Source organism: Verticillium nonalfalfae (assembly GCF_003724135.2).
Source record: "Verticillium nonalfalfae strain VnAa140/NRRL 66861 chromosome Unknown scaffold_179, whole genome shotgun sequence".
Taxonomy (NCBI): Eukaryota; Fungi; Ascomycota; class Sordariomycetes; order Glomerellales; family Plectosphaerellaceae; genus Verticillium; species Verticillium nonalfalfae.
In genome coordinates this window covers 23,075-40,009 of record NW_021167404.1, presented here as the reverse complement: position 1 = coordinate 40,009, position 16,935 = coordinate 23,075, and the positions used below count along the sequence as shown (strand labels likewise).

The 16,935-nt window shown below is 55.8% G+C and overlaps 8 protein-coding genes across 8 annotated transcripts; 3 read left to right on the top strand and 5 right to left on the bottom strand.

The window, feature by feature from the left end:
• Positions 1-597: 597 nt before the first annotated feature.
• NLE1 (Notchless protein 1) lies at positions 598-2,503 on the bottom strand (the record flags this gene model as incomplete). Its single annotated transcript, XM_028637146.1, has 6 exons — positions 598-669; positions 739-865; positions 923-1,050; positions 1,116-1,621; positions 1,702-2,191; positions 2,279-2,503. The coding sequence occupies 6 exons, from the start codon at positions 2,501-2,503 to the stop codon at positions 598-600; spliced, it is 1,548 nt and encodes a 515-aa protein (XP_028490894.1).
• A 545-nt stretch (positions 2,504-3,048) lies between these two features.
• Positions 3,049-4,422, bottom strand: D7B24_002950 (uncharacterized protein; the record flags this gene model as incomplete). The annotated part of the gene is made up of 2 exons (XM_028637145.1): positions 3,049-3,941; positions 4,002-4,422. 2 exons carry the CDS (start codon positions 4,420-4,422, stop codon positions 3,049-3,051), a joined length of 1,314 nt encoding a protein of 437 aa, XP_028490893.1.
• An 839-nt stretch (positions 4,423-5,261) lies between these two features.
• Positions 5,262-6,829, top strand: MSH4 (MutS protein msh4; the record flags this gene model as incomplete). The annotated part of the gene is made up of 3 exons (XM_028637144.1): positions 5,262-6,002; positions 6,036-6,097; positions 6,823-6,829. 3 exons carry the CDS (start codon positions 5,262-5,264, stop codon positions 6,827-6,829), a joined length of 810 nt encoding a protein of 269 aa, XP_028490892.1.
• Positions 6,830-8,807: 1,978 nt separating this feature from the next.
• Positions 8,808-9,744, bottom strand: D7B24_002948 (uncharacterized protein; the record flags this gene model as incomplete). The annotated part of the gene is made up of 2 exons (XM_028637143.1): positions 8,808-9,301; positions 9,381-9,744. 2 exons carry the CDS (start codon positions 9,742-9,744, stop codon positions 8,808-8,810), a joined length of 858 nt encoding a protein of 285 aa, XP_028490891.1.
• Positions 9,745-10,897: 1,153 nt separating this feature from the next.
• Positions 10,898-12,946, top strand: D7B24_002947 (uncharacterized protein; the record flags this gene model as incomplete). Its single annotated transcript, XM_028637142.1, has 1 exon — positions 10,898-12,946. The coding sequence occupies one exon, from the start codon at positions 10,898-10,900 to the stop codon at positions 12,944-12,946; it is 2,049 nt and encodes a 682-aa protein (XP_028490890.1).
• A 390-nt stretch (positions 12,947-13,336) lies between these two features.
• Positions 13,337-13,582, bottom strand: D7B24_002946 (uncharacterized protein; the record flags this gene model as incomplete). Its single annotated transcript, XM_028637141.1, has 1 exon — positions 13,337-13,582. The coding sequence occupies one exon, from the start codon at positions 13,580-13,582 to the stop codon at positions 13,337-13,339; it is 246 nt and encodes an 81-aa protein (XP_028490889.1).
• A 950-nt stretch (positions 13,583-14,532) lies between these two features.
• Positions 14,533-15,446, bottom strand: D7B24_002945 (uncharacterized protein; the record flags this gene model as incomplete). Its single annotated transcript, XM_028637140.1, has 2 exons — positions 14,533-15,355; positions 15,424-15,446. 2 exons carry the CDS (start codon positions 15,444-15,446, stop codon positions 14,533-14,535), a joined length of 846 nt encoding a protein of 281 aa, XP_028490888.1.
• A 456-nt stretch (positions 15,447-15,902) lies between these two features.
• On the top strand, positions 15,903-16,694 carry SVP26 (erv26 super protein; the record flags this gene model as incomplete). Its single annotated transcript, XM_028637139.1, has 3 exons — positions 15,903-15,972; positions 16,049-16,282; positions 16,339-16,694. 3 exons carry the CDS (start codon positions 15,903-15,905, stop codon positions 16,692-16,694), a joined length of 660 nt encoding a protein of 219 aa, XP_028490887.1.
• Positions 16,695-16,935: the final 241 nt, after the last annotated feature.

Here is a 16,935-nt window from a genome sequence, read left to right as displayed (position 1 = left end):
CGACCCGGCGCCAGTCCCACCAAGGACCCTTGGCCCTTGACCGTCCTCCCTCCCCCCCAGCCGCGACAGCCCTGTCATTTCGTGCGGCCCGACCCCGTAGTCTCTCCGCCTGCCCGGCGCAACTTTGTGATGGCCATGCTGCAGCAATCTGTCTTTTGCCCGTTTCACATGCCAGGCTCTCCCCCTAACGAAGAATGAGGCCAAGTAAAGAAACTGGAGGCCTCGTTCCATGCGCCGTCAGGGTTGCTGCACGTCCTCGCTCGCCTGGACGACCTACATACATATGTGCATGCAGAGACCCCGGCCTAGAACCGCTGACACTGCTGGTTTATGTCTATTGGTGGGTGCTCGCGGGGCGTAGTCGTGTGTTTTGTCGCCGTACCGTCTGATGTCACTCCCGACCTGCTGATAACTTTTTGTCTGATTCAAACCGCCTTGAGAGAAAACATAGTTCGTCTCCATGGGGCAGCGCTTCGTTGTCTGGCAGCCGACTGGCCAGCCCGGAACGGAGGATTTGATGCAACAGCGTCAAGGGGGTATATTTTGCCGTAAAATGGAGAGCCGAGGCCACGCGGGAGTGATACCCTGCCCAATCGTCTAGTTACACCATAGCCGAACCGCCTTGTCCTTTCCGCCGCTGCCGACCTTCTTGCCGTCGGGCGCCCAGTCCTGAGGAGTTGTTAGTCAAAGATGTTTGGCAGCAGTTTTAGGCGAGGCCAGGCAGGTTGGGGTCCTTACCACTGCATAAACTTCGTCTTGGTGACCGGGAAGGTCACGGACGAGCTTAAAGGTAGACATGGACCACACCTTGAGGGTGGTGTCTCGGGAGCAGGTGACGAGGAGGCGCGAGTCGGCGGAGAAGGCACTGCAGTTGAGGTCAGAATTTCTGATCAAGAATGTTATGGATAGTGCAGGCACTGACACTTGGAAGACGGGCCCGACGTGGCCGCGCAGAGTGGCCAAAAACCTGCCGTCCCGAGCGGCCCAGATCTTGATGTGGTTGTCCCAGCCCGCCGAAGCAACGAGGTTTCCGTCTGGCGAGAAAGTGACCTTGGACATGCAATTAGTATCAAGCGAATCTAGCGCCGTGTTGACAGGGGCCTCTCGCTACTCACATGGTTCACCTGCTTCTGATGGCCGTTCATCTTGGCCACGGGCTTGGTGCCCTGCGACGGCGAGTGGAGGTAGAGCAGGAAGTCGTCGGACGCCGAGATGAAGCGCTCGTCAATCTTGCCCTGGACCTTGGCTACCTTTTCGAACCGCTCCTTCGCCTTGGCCTTCTTGCCCTCGTCGGTGTCGGGAACGGGCGTGTGGTCGAAGAAGCCCGTCCGCAGCACGTGGTCCGTCGACAGCGCAATGTGGTTGACCCAGTGCGCGTGCGCCGTGAACGTCTGGACGAGGGTGCCCTTGGCCGCGTCCCACGCCCGGATCGTCTTGTCCTGGCTGCCGCTGAAGATGAGGTTCGTGCCGCCCCACTTGACGCAGGTCACGCTGGAGCGGTGGCCCGAGAGGACATGCTCCGTCTTGCCCGTGTTGGCGAGCCAGACGCGAATGGTGCAGTCCTTGCTCGCCGATGCGAGCCTCGGCGTGTCGTCCGTCCACAGGAAGTACGGCTGCCAAGCTGGGCGATTGTTAGTCTCGGGGAGAAAGAGAGAGAGAGAGTATGTGACGATAAAGGGGGTTGGTCCTCCCAAAACTTACCGATCTGCGTGATCCATTTCTGGTGGCCCGTCAGCGCACCGCCGCGCGCGACACCCTTCTCGGGATCCCATAACCTGATCGTCTTGTCCATGGAGCCGCTGGCAATGATCTTGGCGTCCGGACTCCACGCGACGCAGAGCGTCCAGCCCGTGTGGCCCGTCATCGTGTGCTGCGGCGTGCCCGTCTCCGTGTTCCATATGCGCACCGAGTTGTCGCCCGAGCCCGTCGCCAGCCGCGAGCTCGTGGCGGGACTGAACTGGGCCGCCAGGATGGCCTGGCCGTGGCCCGGTATCCTGTGCGCCATGCGGCTGACGGCCTGGACTTTGAAGACGGCCTGCGGCTCGGCCGTCAATGTGACCGTCGTCTCAAACGGGTTCGTAACGCCATGACTGCGGAGAAGCTCGAGAAAATTGGCGGGCCACGTGTCGATGATGATCTCCGAGTTGGGAATGTTGATGCGGAAGCGGTAGGGCAGGTAATCTTCGCGGTCCTATGGTTCAGCAGCGCGTCAGTAAGCAAGCTACCAAGCGCACTGGATTGCTGAAGCTCTCTTGTTCTCGGGGTTTCCCCTTCATACCTTGTCTAGTAGCGTGTTGACGAGAAGACTGAGGTTCTTCTCCGAGGCGTCGGCGAGGGGGACCTCAATGACCTCGGCGAGCTGTTTGCCGTCGCCGTCGACGAAGCGAGCCTTGAACGAGCCATCCTCGCCAGGCGCGACAGCCGTGACGTCTTGCTGGATCGTTGTTCGCTCGAGTTCTTCGCGCCTCTGGCGTTTCGAGGGCGGGGGTAGAATGGTGGCCATGTCGTGCGTTCAGGCTGGGTTCCGTCTCGCGCAGTGGACTGTCGCACTGTGACTTCTTCGTAGGACTCCGTGCTCTGACGGTCACTGAATGTTCTGTTGGCAATCTAATGAGCCAAGATAGTCCGCTGTAGAGGAGGGGCTTGAGGAACGGTGAAGGCGCAAGTCGTCGATGCTATTTTTTGGTGGGGCACTCGAAATTTCAGAGGAGCAGCGGCATGTCGGCCATTACATGTCCGACATTGTTTTTGCGCATACTGCCTGGCTATAAGCTAAGATAACGACAGCAGCACTAGACCCTACCTACCCATGCCTTGGGACAATCGACGCCCTGGACAATTCTGTGCCCATGAAAACGGTTATGAACAGAATAAAAAACCTCCCTTTCCGATCGTATTGAGCTCCGAATTTCCCTGAAGACCGCAGAGTGACCATGGAACTCTTCCAGTCACCGCCAATGCTAAACGCCACCGTTTGTCCGTCCTGAGACTCCTTCTTCCTATTTCCTTCGCTCATACCCAATTCGTCATCCATCCGAAACGCAGCCTTCAAGACGCACCGTTTGGGTTTCCCTTGGAACCTCCTTTTGGCGGCCGTCCTCGTCGTTTGGTTGGTACCGTGACGGGCGTGATGACCGCGCTCGTCTGCTGGGGCGTGCCTGCGTAGTGCCGGAAAATATTCTGCGCGATCGGCGCCGAATGCATCCCGAACTGGGGCACGGGGACGGGCGTCTGTTGGACGGGCGTATGTTGCATTGGTGCCTGTTGGACCGGCGTTGCCATGTGCTGCTCCCTGTTCATCTGATTGATCTGTCGCCGTCGCTCCGCCGCCTGTGCCTGTTCCTCCTCCTGCGTCTGTTGGAAGGGGTGCTTAGGAGCACCGCCCATGGGCGCGTACTGGGCCATGGGATGCTGCTGATGCTGTTGGTGGTGGTGCTGTTGCTGCTGATGGTGATGCACCTGTTGCTGAACCTGCTGTTGTACTTGGTGCTGCTGCTGCTGCGCATGTTGTTGCTGTACCTGCTGTTGCTGCGCCTGCTGTTGCGCCTGCTGCTGTTGATGCGCCTGCTGCTGCGCCTGTTGATGCTGTTGTTGTTGCTGCTGCTGCTGATGCTGTTGTACCTGGTGCTGCTGCTGATGTTGCTGCTGCTGGGATTGTTCAGCAACACGCCGTCGATTGCCCTCCTCGATTTCTTGGTGCTTTTTCTCTTGACGCGCCTGCCGTTCCTGTCGCTGAAGATCTTCGTTCTCGACGGCATAGATCGCAGCGATGCGCATTTGCATCTGCGCAAGGTTACCGATGCGTTCCGGCTTCGACATTCTGCGATATTCGCCCTTGAACTGGTGGAAGGTCTCGCCCGTGAGGCGCATGGCCGACGAGGACACCCCCGCTACAGCCAGCGCCGCTTGTGTATCGGGGTCAAGGGTCGGCGCTTCAGGCTCTGCAGAATTCGCGTCAGCACGATCCAGAAAGTCGTGTCGATTCAAAAGAGACTACATACCTTCGTCAGGATTCACAATCTCGGCATCACCATCCGCGTCAGCCTCCTCCTCATCAGAAGGCGGCTCTGGCGTCCGGGGCTCATGGTTGTGTTGATCGCAAATCACTGTCAGGACCCAGGCGCCAAGCGTCTTTCGATTGACGGCTTTGGCCCGCCAGGGACAGTTGGTCTTCTTGGTCGTCGTCTTGAGCTGGGTCGCGGTGCACTTGTAGGGCTGGCCCCCGCGGTCGCATACCAAGTCGCAGCGGACGACCTCGCTCCCCTTCTCGTAGTTTCCGGCGACCTTGTTCCTGTGCGTGCGCGACTTGACGACCTTGTAGCCGTCCTTCTGCATCGTCGCCTTGAGATCCTTGAAGAGGTCGTCAAAGGTGGGAAATGTTTGGCCGGAGCCTATGTCGACGGACCCCAGGATGCCGAACATGGTGGCGGGCAGACGCGCGTGTCTGCGTCGTCAGAGACAGCGCCGACGGTTCGATGAAGTGGTCGGGTGACGAGCGCCTCGGGGCGCAATCGTGTCGGTGTTCGACACGTTCGACAACGACGCGACAGAGGCGTCTGATCCTAGCTCGTGATCGAGTGAAGCCAGGGCACCTCGGCCAGTGGGAAGCTGTGCGGATTGATGCAACAGCCTGTGCAGAAGTCTGTCTTGACCTGGGAGGACGAGAGTGGATATGGGGAGAAATGCCCGCCTGTGGATTGGCTGCTTGGTGGGGAGCCGCTGCGTCAGTTCACTCGAGTTGACTGCCTTGCTGAAAGTGGTTAGCGCACAAACATTCCACAACAGGCAAGGCCTCCTCGGCCTACCCTTGCCTCCTGGCAAGCTGGGAGGGTGTACGTCCCAACAACGACATCTGGCAAGGCAGGCACTGCAGCCACCAACACTCTCAGCTCAGAGCTCTTTCTCAGACATCGCACAGGTAAACCCGTGAGGTGGCTCTTGCTGTGAATACCTTACCTAGGTTAGCACATAATGCACGACGGAGAGGCAAGTGCCCCTCACTTAGTTACTGCAGTTGGATGCGACTGCCTACTCTGTAATCTTTCCCTCCGAAGCAGACCCGTAACCTGGCAGACATTCTTTCGATCGAGCACGTCGCTGCTGGCTGCCAATCCAGTGACTGGAGTAAATCATTCTAGAGCATTGAAGTCTCCTTGCTTCAAGACAGGCGTAGTTCCCAAGTTTATTTTGTCCCTGAACTTGTGATGCCTCCGTCGCAGCTCACTCAGAGCTCCGTCCCGAAGAGGCAGCCAACAACCACAATGGCGGCAGCATCTCGTGGCTTCGAGTCGTCTTCCTACTTCAATCCCAGCCCTACCAACGCAGCATCTAGCGAATCAAGAGGCAACTCTGCATCAAGTTTCAGCCGAATGCCTCTGTACGAAGACGATGCTCTTGGCCATTCTCCCTTGTGCGGCGAAGAAACGCCTGCTTCACCCGACTCGCAGTGGACCTCCAACTCGACACCAGCTCTGACCCATCAGCGAGAGCAGGTTGGATCAGCATCCACGATCCGGGCCTCGAGTACCGTTTCCACTGTCCCGCACACTGCTTACACCAGTCGCCGATCCCAGACCCCCTTTCTCCGTGGGGACGAGGGCCGCCACGTCATATGCGCTGTTAGCGAGGCGCGAGGCATAACACCATCAGTCGGGGTGGCTTTCGTCAATATTGCTACTGGGGAGGCCATTCTCAGTCAAATCAGCGACAGTCAGTTCTACGTCAAGACTTTGCACAAACTCAACATGCTCGAGCCGTCGCACATTCTCATGGTTCCGTCGGCTTGCGCACCGAACCCATCATCCTACCTATACTATATGATTGAACAACACGTCGCTAGCGCGAAGATTGTCCCCTGGCATAGGAAGTTCTGGTCTGAGTCAGCCGGGTTGGATTACATCAGTGAATATGCCTTTCAAGGAGATGCCGAAGCAATCCAGGTCGCCATCCAAGGCAATTTCTTCACAACTTGTGCTTTTTCTGCGGTCTGTATTTTGTTGAAGGTAAGTCTACGATTTCATCTGACAAATCCATAGGTCATGAAACATCTCGAGGTTGAGCTTTCGCTCAACATCGTGTCGCACACATTGCGTATCCGGTACGAACCATCCGACCATACCATGATGATTGATGTGTCCGCGATCCAGTCGCTCGAGCTTGTACAAAATCTCCGGAACTCAAGATCAAAGGACTCTCTCTATGGCCTACTCAACCAGACCCTGACGCCGATGGGTGCTCGGAAGCTCAAAAGTGACATATTACAACCAACCACCTTGGTGGAAGATGTTCTGAAATGGCGTTACGAAGCTGTAGCGGAGCTGACCTCATCAGAAGATATGTTTATTGGGGTGCGGAAAGGTATGCCATCCTTCATTTTTCTTAGAGATCCTAGGCTGAGCCCAGCAGCTTTGAAGGCGTTTCCGGACGTCGAGCGGTTACTATCGAAGGCGAGTCATGATAAAGTTGCACATTGGCATTTGGTACTCATTCTGTCCAGTTGGTCATCATCCCGCAGAGACCATCGACCGAGGCATCGGAGTTCGCGTTGAACCAAGTCATTATGATCAAAGCGTTCCTAGCATCTGTTCCCAACATATACCAGGCACTTGGCCCTGCCCAGTGCCATTTGCTTGTCAAAATCCGTGAACTTTGTCGACCAGAGATGACGCAACAGGTTCAGGACCTCATATCAGAGGCCATCAACGCCGACGTGACTTTGATGAAGTCGCCTTTGGAGATGCGTAATGCCCGAATGTTTGCTGTCAAGGTTTTACGATCCGCCGCGTCACCCGGACTTAGTGATTCTAACGAGGCCTCAGTCAGGTTATAATGGTCTGCTCGATGTCGCAAGACAGACATACAAAGAGTGTACCGAGGATGTTCACAGATACGTTACTGACTTGAATAGTATGTCCCCTCCACTAAACCCGAATGTCCTGACTTTGTACAGGAACCTTTGAACTAGATGCCAAGCTCAAGTATGACACCACGCGGAGATACTGGCTCCAGCTCAGAGCAGCAGATTTTCAAAACCGCGCCATTCCGGACATTTTGGTCAACCGGGTCATCAAGAAGGGCCACATTGAATGTCTGACTCTCCAAATGAAGAAGTTCGATTTCCGCATTGCAGACTCCGTGACAGAAACCATGGGAATGGGAGACCAGGTGGTTCAAGAAATGCTCGACTCCATTCGAACTCAAATTGAACCAATGTTTCGAGTCTGTGACGCCATTGCGCTGCTTAATATGCTGGCATCATTTGCGCAGATTGCAATACAGAGGGACTACGTACGGCCTGTCATTAGTAATACTTTGGGACTGAAGGCGGCACGACATCCAATTCTGGACAAGGTGGGCTTGGTCTCCCAATTTTGCTTTCGTCGCCATTCCTACTGATGACGATCGTCCTAGACCCTGAATGATGAGTTCGTCCCGAACGACGTGTTTTCAAAAGAAGAGTACCGTTTCCAAATTATCACAGGCTGCAACATGAGCGGCAAGAGTACTTATATTCGCATGATTGCATTACTGCAGGTGATGGCCCAAATCGGCTGCTTTGTCCCTGCGCGTTATGCATCGTTCCGCATCATCCATCATATCTTTGCACGTCTTTCCACCGACGATTCTATCGAGGGGAATCTTTCCACATTTTCGTGTGAGATGCGAGAGATGGCTTTCATCCTCAGGTGACCGCAATGCGACGGAGGCCATGAAGCGCGGCTAACAGCTTTACAGGAACGTCGAAATGAACAGCATGGTCATCATTGACGAGCTTGGACGTGGCACAAGCACGCGTGACGGACTGTCCATTGCACTTGCTATGGCGGAGGCATTGATGCGAAGCCGAGCCTCGGTTTGGTTTGTGACACATTACGACAAGCTGGGTAACATTTCTTTGCACACAACATGTGCCTTTCCTCAATCGCTGACGTGAACATGGTTTTAGCTGAAGTACTTGGCAATCGCTTCGGAGTAATCAACCTTCATCTTGCCACGAGTACATCGATGACACCTCACGAAACCCCGAAGATGACAATGCTCTACACGTTGAGCTCAGGAAGGGTCCTTGACGAGCATTATGGCATCCTACTAGCCAAAGCTATGGGATTCCCAGACGACTTCTTGGAAGAGGCGGAGAGAGTCTCCAGAAGTTTAAAACAACAGCGCGAAGCCAAGAAGCAAAGCCCGGAGGCTCACAGAAGAATCAGTCGGCAGAAACTCATCTTGAACCTCCACGAACAACTCAAGCAGGCCTATGCATCGCAGTTGGATGAAGAAGCACTGGCCCTTCACCTAGAAAAGCTACAGGAGGAGTTCATAGCCCGGATTGAAGCTATAGAAGGTGACAGTGATACCGAGTCGGGTCCACATACTCTTTCGCCAATACAGACAGAAACATCCGAGCCGTTGATGTTCGAAGACACGATTGCAACGACACAAGAGGGATTTGGGATGGTTGACCTATCCAATAATGTCAGTGATACAGGAACGAACGACATGCCTGCTTCGCCGTTATGGAGTGACATTTTTGAGTCTGATGAGGTTGATGGATCATCCCGAGTGATGGACGTGGATGAATGATATGCTGGAGAGTAATGGGACTTCTCGAATCGAGTTTTGCTGGGAAGCATATTGAAGGGTTCGAGGTGCTGTTTTCCTCTGTACACTGAGGCTGCGAGACGGAGTCAAGGTCTGGGAGTATCTCGAATAACCTTGAAATGTCATTTAGCGTTACTCTACACTCAAATTGACGAAACATCCGCTGCCTACGAAAACGATGGTGTGTATGGTCATAATGCGCCTTTGTTTCAAAGCAACGACTTGGGCGCATCCCAATATTTCCCTTCTCCAAATCCGATCTCGGCATCCTCCATTTTGACGCCGAGATGCCAACGCCAGAAGCCAGGCCAGAAGTTCTCATGCTCCCCAACTACATTCCCCTGCTCGTCGGTCTGGCGGAGGTCAAACCATCCAACGCTCGACCTGCGCGAGGACTGATCCGGCGCAACGGCGCACCAGCGATCGGTGCCTGGCAACTCGCCGTGGCTACCCTGGCCGGGGGGCAGGGGTGGCTGGACGAGAGTGGCGTCGACGCCGAGATGCTTGAAAAGAGACATTGAGATGGGGAAGCTAGGGACGAAGGGGGTAGGGCGGAACGTTGTCTGAAAGAAAGGGGTCTTGCTGGGTGACGCTTCCGCGGCGGACACGGGCTCGGTGTCGTGCGGGTAGACCTTGATGGTGGTGCTGCCGTCTTGATGGTCCTGCCAGTCAAAGGCGGCGAGGTGTTTGGGGATGTTCCAGTCTGCGGCGGCCAGGTTTTAGTCGAGAGGTGCGGGTACACGCGATGGCGGTTAGCAGCACAGGTGAGGGTGAGCACTGACTCTTTCTTCCGTTCCAGCAGGTCTGGCGCTGGGAGACGTAGATGCGGGTGATGCGGGCGTTGCGCTTCTTGACGCGCTTGCCGGCCTCCTCGACGGTGTACTCATGGAAGCCGGGGCTGAGGATGAGCTCGTCGTAGGGGCCGACGGGCGACTCGGTGTAGCGGATGAGCTGGATCATGCTGAGGCCGCCGAGGTGGCGGCTGCCCTCTGGGGTTGCGTAGCCCGCAGAGGCCTCGAGGGGGGAGTACGCGAAGGATGGAGGGTTGGCGGCTTGGGACTTGGTGGTCCAGAATGCGAAGAGGTAGACTGTGCCCTTGAGAGTCCAGGGTGGAGGGACGAGGGTGTACCCATCGGCGTCGCCCATGTTGAAATGATCTGCTGTGTTGCAATGGCAATGGGGTGTCGTTTGGGCGTCCTGGTACAAGAAGATGATGGTCTTGGTGAAGATGATGCCAGTGAGACGAGCCTCGTCGTCGAGTGAGGTTGGTGTCACACACGGGCCGAGCCAGTCATCAACGGCGCCTGCAATGGACTGCTGTTGAGGGTGGACCCCATGTTACGGCCTCGGTCCTGACCTGGCGATCCATGTCCCCGCGATCTGCTTGCCAGAAGGGGAAAGCGGGGGCGAGACTGTGCTGTCAGATATTCAAGCATATGAAGAAAGTACGAAATCCAATTGCTTCAATGAAGGACGTGGACTTTGTGGATTGTTCTGTTATTGCCTGGGTTTCTACGTCTGTCGATGTGCACCTGCAGTCGAGGCGCATGTATTGGGAGCAAGACCTGGAGGGGAAACAAACACAGAAGCCGGATCAGTAGCATTGGCTTACACCATGGCATTTCTCTGTCTGGTGGTCGACAAGACCGACTTGGGCAAAGTTCACTATCGATACATCGAGGCTCATTGTACGAACCGACCATGTCAGCCTCATGTGAAGCCATCGTGGATGATGATTGTGAATGAATCAAAAGAAAGAGCAACCCAGAGGATGTGAGTCGGAGGCACAGCACAGTAGCACCCTCTGACAGCAGGCGTGCAGGCTTGCCAGGCATTTTCTTGCCAGGGTACTGGGCTCCTGCTGCATAGTGGGCCCCACCTGCCGCTGCTCCACCGCACTGGTCCCACGCTGCAACTGCAACGGGCTCATGCGGGGAAGGGCGAAGGGCAGGGGCTGTGCTCTTCGACAGGTCATCGACTCCATGTGTGGTGGTGGTGGTAGTGGCCATCGGCCCTCACACCACCACCCCCAAGACCCTGTTATTAGCCAGACCCAAGATCGAGACTGACACACAGCCTATCTGGGCGGGCGTGGCGACTTGCGTCACGAACACACCCCGCCTTGCCATTCTTTCGCATCCATCATTTCATCATCACCACCAATCCCTCATGCCGAAACTGCTTATTGCCTGATGTCGCAAGTTCGCGAAAGCGGCTTTCTCTCTATCATTTTGACTTACATATACCTGCCTCACAGAGATTTCGCTTTCTTTCTGGACTCGATCAGCATCACACCAACATGGCCGCCCTCGTCGTGTGGAGCGTCCTTGCTTGCGCCCACATCGTCAAAAAGCAGCGCAATAAACGCATCTACAAGTACCATAATAGCCATGTCGGCCCACGAGAAACCCGCCGCTTGACGCTGGCCCCAGGCTCCTTCTTCGAGGACCTCAAGGGCGACGTGCAAATCATCTCCATCGATGACCCTCAACGTGTGCCGTACGAGGCTGTCTCGTACGTGTGGGGCCCCACGTCCTCAAGACCGGACTTCATCAAGCTCGGCTCCAGCAGCAGACGACTTTGGCTGCCGCCGAACCTCGCGCAGGCGCTTCGCTACCTCCGCAAGAAAGACGCAGCGCGCACTCTCTGGATCGACTTCATCTCCGTCAGACAAGACGATCACGCTGAAAAGGCCGCCCAGGTCGCCCTCATGACCGAGATTTACAGAGCTGCCGAGCGTGTCGTCGTCTGGCTGGGCCATGAGGCCAATGATAGCAACATTGCCATCGGTCTCCTCGACGAGCTGGCCTGGATGGTCGAGTTCGACTTTGAGAACACCAGGATGCGCCCCACTGGTGCTGGCGCCATCGAGCCGACTTGGGCTGATCCCACCGAGTATCTTCCCTACGAGCAAGACGAACTGTGGGCCATCTATCAGCTTGTTCACCGCGCCTGGTTCGGCCGCGTCTGGATTCGACAGGAAATCGCCGCCGCCGATCCTCAAACTGCCATTGTTGTCTGCGGCAACAAGTCGATCAGCTGGGAAATGCTGCGCACTGCGCTCGCCGTCATAGCCAACAAGCCACGCCACTTTTTGGATTTGAACGACGAGAGCTCCCCCGAGCTGCGATTCGCGCGTCGATATGAGATGGTGTTACTTCTTTGTCAGCCTGAGAAAGACTACACCCTTCCTGATCTGCTCGATCAAGGCCGCAAGTTCAGCTGCTCTGACCCGCGAGATCGAGTCTATGCTGTCATGAACCTGGCCTCTGACGTCGACAACATGGGGTTGATCCCAAACTATGATCTCACCACGAGCCAGGTCTACCAAGATACGGTTCTTCGCTATATCCAGCAGTCAAAGAATACCAATATTCTAGCGTCATGCGAAATCATTGCAGCACGAAAGACAATGCCAACGTGGGTCCCCGACTGGAGTCGCAAGAGAATTGCGAACACAATGCCTATGCATCTCGCAAGCAGCATGTCGGAGGCGCATGCCGGCCCTACAGGCAACGGCGTTTTGAAAGCTAGCGGTGCGTACTGTGCAACAGTGGCCGAGGTTACGGAGCTTTTTGGAGACTTCGTCCCCGTACTGCAGGTCATCGCCACCGTTCGTCAGATCGCCCCTGCCGACGTCCTCTCGGGCCCATACATGGACCGTGCCGGTGGGCTGCTAGAAGCATATTGCGCGACTTTGGCCTGGGGCTTGTTTGACAGCCTATACAACCCGCCGATGGAGTCATATCCGGATCACGATGTCAGCATTGAGTCTCTCAAGCTAGTGCTCGAGCAACAGGAAGACTCGAAACGGACGAGTTCGTCTTACGATTATTCAACTCTTGTCTATGTGACGCAGTTGATCGCTACCTGCAAGGGTAGATCCTTCTTCACTACCCAGGAAGGTTACATTGGCCTCGGACCAAAGTACACAAAGCCAGGCGACAAAGTCTACGTTGTTCTAGGTTGTGACGTGCCCCTTATTCTTCGGGATCGCCACTCCGGCGGTGACAGGGCTAACCTCCCAGGCGAGCCCGAATTTGAGGTTGTTGGCGACAGCTATGTCCACGGGCTCATGAGCGGCGAGGCTCTCCTAGGTCCTTTGCCAAATGAGTGCCAGATGGTCATGGACAGCGACGATCCTGATGAGCCAACTCGGCCCATGTTTATCATGGGGCTGGGTAACGGAGCCTTCAAGACGGCGCATGATCCTAGGCTTGAGAAGGTCAGAGCTGCAGCGACGTCAGCAGCGTGTGAGAAGACACAAGGGGGGTCTGTAGAAGAACTGCTTACGCCTGAGAATCTGAGAGCGGCGGGTGCGAATGTTGTGGACCTTCATCTTGTCTGAGCGCGGCTTTTCTAACGAACGACATATGATTGCGGAATGTTTTTCTTTGTTTTCTGTTGATACCCTGGCCGCGTTCCGTTAAGTACTAATGAGAGTTAGCTTCGTCCACAGAGGAGTTAATAGCCCTACACCCATACGACATTGTGACCGCGTACGATTTTGCTTGTGCAATGACAGCAGCAATACAAGCTCATGGCAGGATCGAGCTTTCACGCGCGTTCTTGCTCAAGCTGTGCACCTCTTGGTATCATTGTGCTATATAACAGCCTAAGCCACAGCCTTCCTAGCTTCTTAGCTCCTTAACAGAGAGAAGACACGAATATGCCATATAATCCCTCCGAGCTAAATTCCTGCCCTTCGAAAGAGAGATCGAATGGTATGTTTACACCCTCAAGGCGTAGGCGTCAAAGCCACGGCGGCACAGGCAGCGCAGCAGGTGCCAAAGGCGGCATTGCAGGCCAGCACCGACGCCGGAGCTGTGGCGCCGAGTGTGGCACCCCAGATGAAGCCTGCGGCCCCGTAGCAGGCTGTGACGACGCTGGCGCAGCCGGCCTGACAGATGCCGTAGGCCACGAGACCGGCAGAGGCGGGGACGGCAGCCAGGGCGGCAAGCTGGACAATCTTTGTTGGGTGCATTCTTTTGACGAGGCTTGGTTTGGGTTCGGGTGATGAGTGTCCTTGGCTGATGGATTTCGTGTTGCGGTCTGAAGGAGCGAGTCGTCGGGATGTCTGGTTGCGAGTGGCTTCGTCTATTCAACAGGCCGCAGACGGCCTTTTGGGACTTTATAATGGAGTAACGTCGGGGGGTGTCATGTACGCTGGGAGGCCGACCACCGCCTGGTTGGTTGAGATCAGGCTAGTGTGACCTCCTGTCTGGCTGCCTGACAGGAATTTCCCTCGATGATGCCTCGTGAGGGGAAAGGCAGACGCATGGCCTGATCTTGATATTTGCTATTGGTCGGAAGAGCTAATAGGCTACCTGGTGGACGTGATGATTGCGTCGCCTTGTTGGCCCAAGAGGTGACCGACCTAGCGGCCGTGTGTTTGAAAGAGGACGTTTGGGGCAGATTCTGCTGCAATAGACCGTTCGATGTGTATGATTGGCGTCTAACTTGATACAACCTAACCGTAGGATCGCGAAAGGTCGGGATAGCGACCTGGTTGCTGTGCGGGATGATGCATGTCGATGAAGAGGCTTAGGCTGAAGGATTATACAGCGTAATGATACTTCTTTCCGACTGATGACACTTGTGAGAGACTTTCTGCTTGCTTATCGTTATGATCTGGAGGTTAATTCTCAAAAATAGATGCTCTATGTGTTGGCCGTTGATTTGTGTCTCAATCGAAGACTATGCTCGATGCAGGAGCAGTTTATGAATGATCCGCGGCATGTGCACTTCCAGTGATCCAGGCCCCGATATTCGCCTCTTCATGCGTCATTCACGTGTCTCTGACGACGAAATAATGGAAGCATCTCTCTGCGAGAGAGCAGCACTGGTGAGGGTATCGATTTCATTGAATAATACGTGATTGAAGTCCCAAAAGCCTAAACGCCGTGCCATGCAAAGATGTGTGGGTGAGGAAAGCTAAAAGGCAACGCGCCGTTGGCGACCGGTATACTTGGACGTCGACTTGACAACCTTGCCCTTGCGCTCCATCTGCTCCTTCTTGTGAACGATCCAGGCCTTACTGCCCTTCTTGATCTCGCCCTTGCCCGTCTTCTCGGCCTTCCTCCTCTCGTCCTGGACGTCGACATTGTCCATGCCGTCGACGACGCCTGTGATGTCGCCGGCACCGCCACCAGCGCCGCCGCCGCCCACCGTCAGGACGAGGTACAGCTTGACGTTCTTGGTCTCGGGGTCGTCCTCCAGGATACCGGCGCCGAAGCCGGCCTTGACGGCGGCCTGCGTGATCATGTTCCTCTGCGTGTCGTTCTTGGGGTAGAACTGGCACACGGCCTTGCCGCCCCTGCGCAGCGAGGCGTAGAGCCCGTTGAAGAAGCGCGTCAGGCGGCCAACGGGCGACGTGTCGCTGCTCTCGGCGTTGCAGAGCCACTGGATGGCCGAGATGCTGATGGCGGCGTCGAAGGAGCCGGCGCGGAAGGGCACGCCCTGGCCAATGTCGGCCAGCATGAGGTCGCCTTCGACGTCTCGCTGCAGGGCAATGTCGAGCATGGACGGCGACACGTCCATGCCGATCCACGTGTGCGGCCCGCCGTGCTCGGGGAGTTCGGCGGTGAGGATCTCGCCGGAGAGACCGCTGCCGCAGCCGACGTCGAGGATGAGGGAGGGGGATTGGAGGTCGAGGAGCTCGAGGGCGCGACGGGTCATGGACGCCTGGATGTTCTGAATACGGGACGACGTCGTGTATTTGCGCGCTTCCGTGTCGTTGTAGTGAATGTCGGCCGCGCTGGAGAAGGCGTTAGCTTTGGGGAAGGGTTCGCGATGGTAGCGGGGTTGGTTGGTGGTGTCACTGACAGGGTATCTTCGGGGCGCGACATGATGGCGTTTGGGATGGTCGAAAGACGTGAGTCGAGTACTGAATAAGTGATGTTGGTGCGGGTCTTTGCGATGACTAGAGGCCAGACTTTCCCACGTCGCGCTGTCGTAGTCGCTTGCAGTTGATGTCGTCGTCTTGTCGAAACGCGGATTCCAGAAATTGAAGATTTTCGGTGCGGATAGCTATCGATAAGAATTTGGCGGGGTGTTGCCCAAATGTCAAAGCCAAAGTCAAGGGGAAACGGCAGCATCAGGCTTGATTGAGCCAGGGTGTCCACCTCAGCCTTAGCTAAGCGTCAAGGGGCAGCCATTCGCTGCAGGAGGACACGCTCTAAATTTCGGGGCGACCAACATGCCAGCACTGCCTGCCCTTCCCCTGACGTGATAGCTGTCGCTCTTTTCATTCTTTACACATACGCTTCAAGAAGATCGGGAGACGTTGTTTTGAAACCGATATCATGTGGATTCTTCCTATTCTCGGGGTTATTGGCTCCATCGTGGGCTTCTGCTTCCTGACCTTGGCAATCGGTACGGCCCACTTGTGATCGCGCGCCGACGCGACCCCCTGGATTTGAGGACTTGCGACTGACGTGCGATGATGTAGCGTCGGGTCTCTACTACCTGTCCGAGCTCGTCGAGGAACACACGGTGCTCGCCAAGCGCCTGTTGACGCAACTGATTTACATTATTGTCGTTCTCCAGCTTCTACTATGGGCTGTGGACGGGCTCTCGTTCAAGCTGACGCTTCTGTCCATCTTCTCGCACATCGTCTACCTTGGCAACATGCGTCGCTTCCCTTACGTTCAGCTCACTGATCCGCTGTTCCTCACTTCATGCGGTAGGTTGTCTCTCTGGACCTCTGGCGGCATGTCGCATAGGCTGACCCTTTCATAGCTCTCGTGCTCACGAACCACTACTTCTGGTTCCGCCACTTCTCCGACACCCAAGCGCGATCCTACTCCAACATGCGCTCCATCTACGACCAGCCTGACACTCCTTCGTTCACACAAATCGCCTCATACTTTGGCATCTGTGTTTGGCTGGTGCCTTTCTCTTTGTTCGTCAGCTTGTCAGCCAGCGACAACGTCCTCCCCACCATGGGCAGCGAAACACCCTACCAGCAGGCCGATGGAAAGAACAAGCGACAGGGCATGGTCAAGGCGCTGGTTGACTCTGTTACCGGCGGCATCGGCCAGGTTATCCAGTCAGTCGGCTTGCAGCAGCGGCCTGGTAACTCGTGGAATGACTGAGCAGATGAAACATGAGGAGACGTTCGATGACGTGTAGGCGGCCCATACATTTTCCCTTTCCCCGTGTTGCGCAAGGCTAACTTGACGGTAGATGGGAGGTTGAATCAAAATCACTTCTAGATCATCTATTGCCTGAACGGCGAACATCATTCAACACATGACCAACCCGATTCAAGCTACAGGCGCTGGCAATACGGGCCACTCGAAGACCAAGAATGCTTCCTCGAAGGTCGTAGCATGC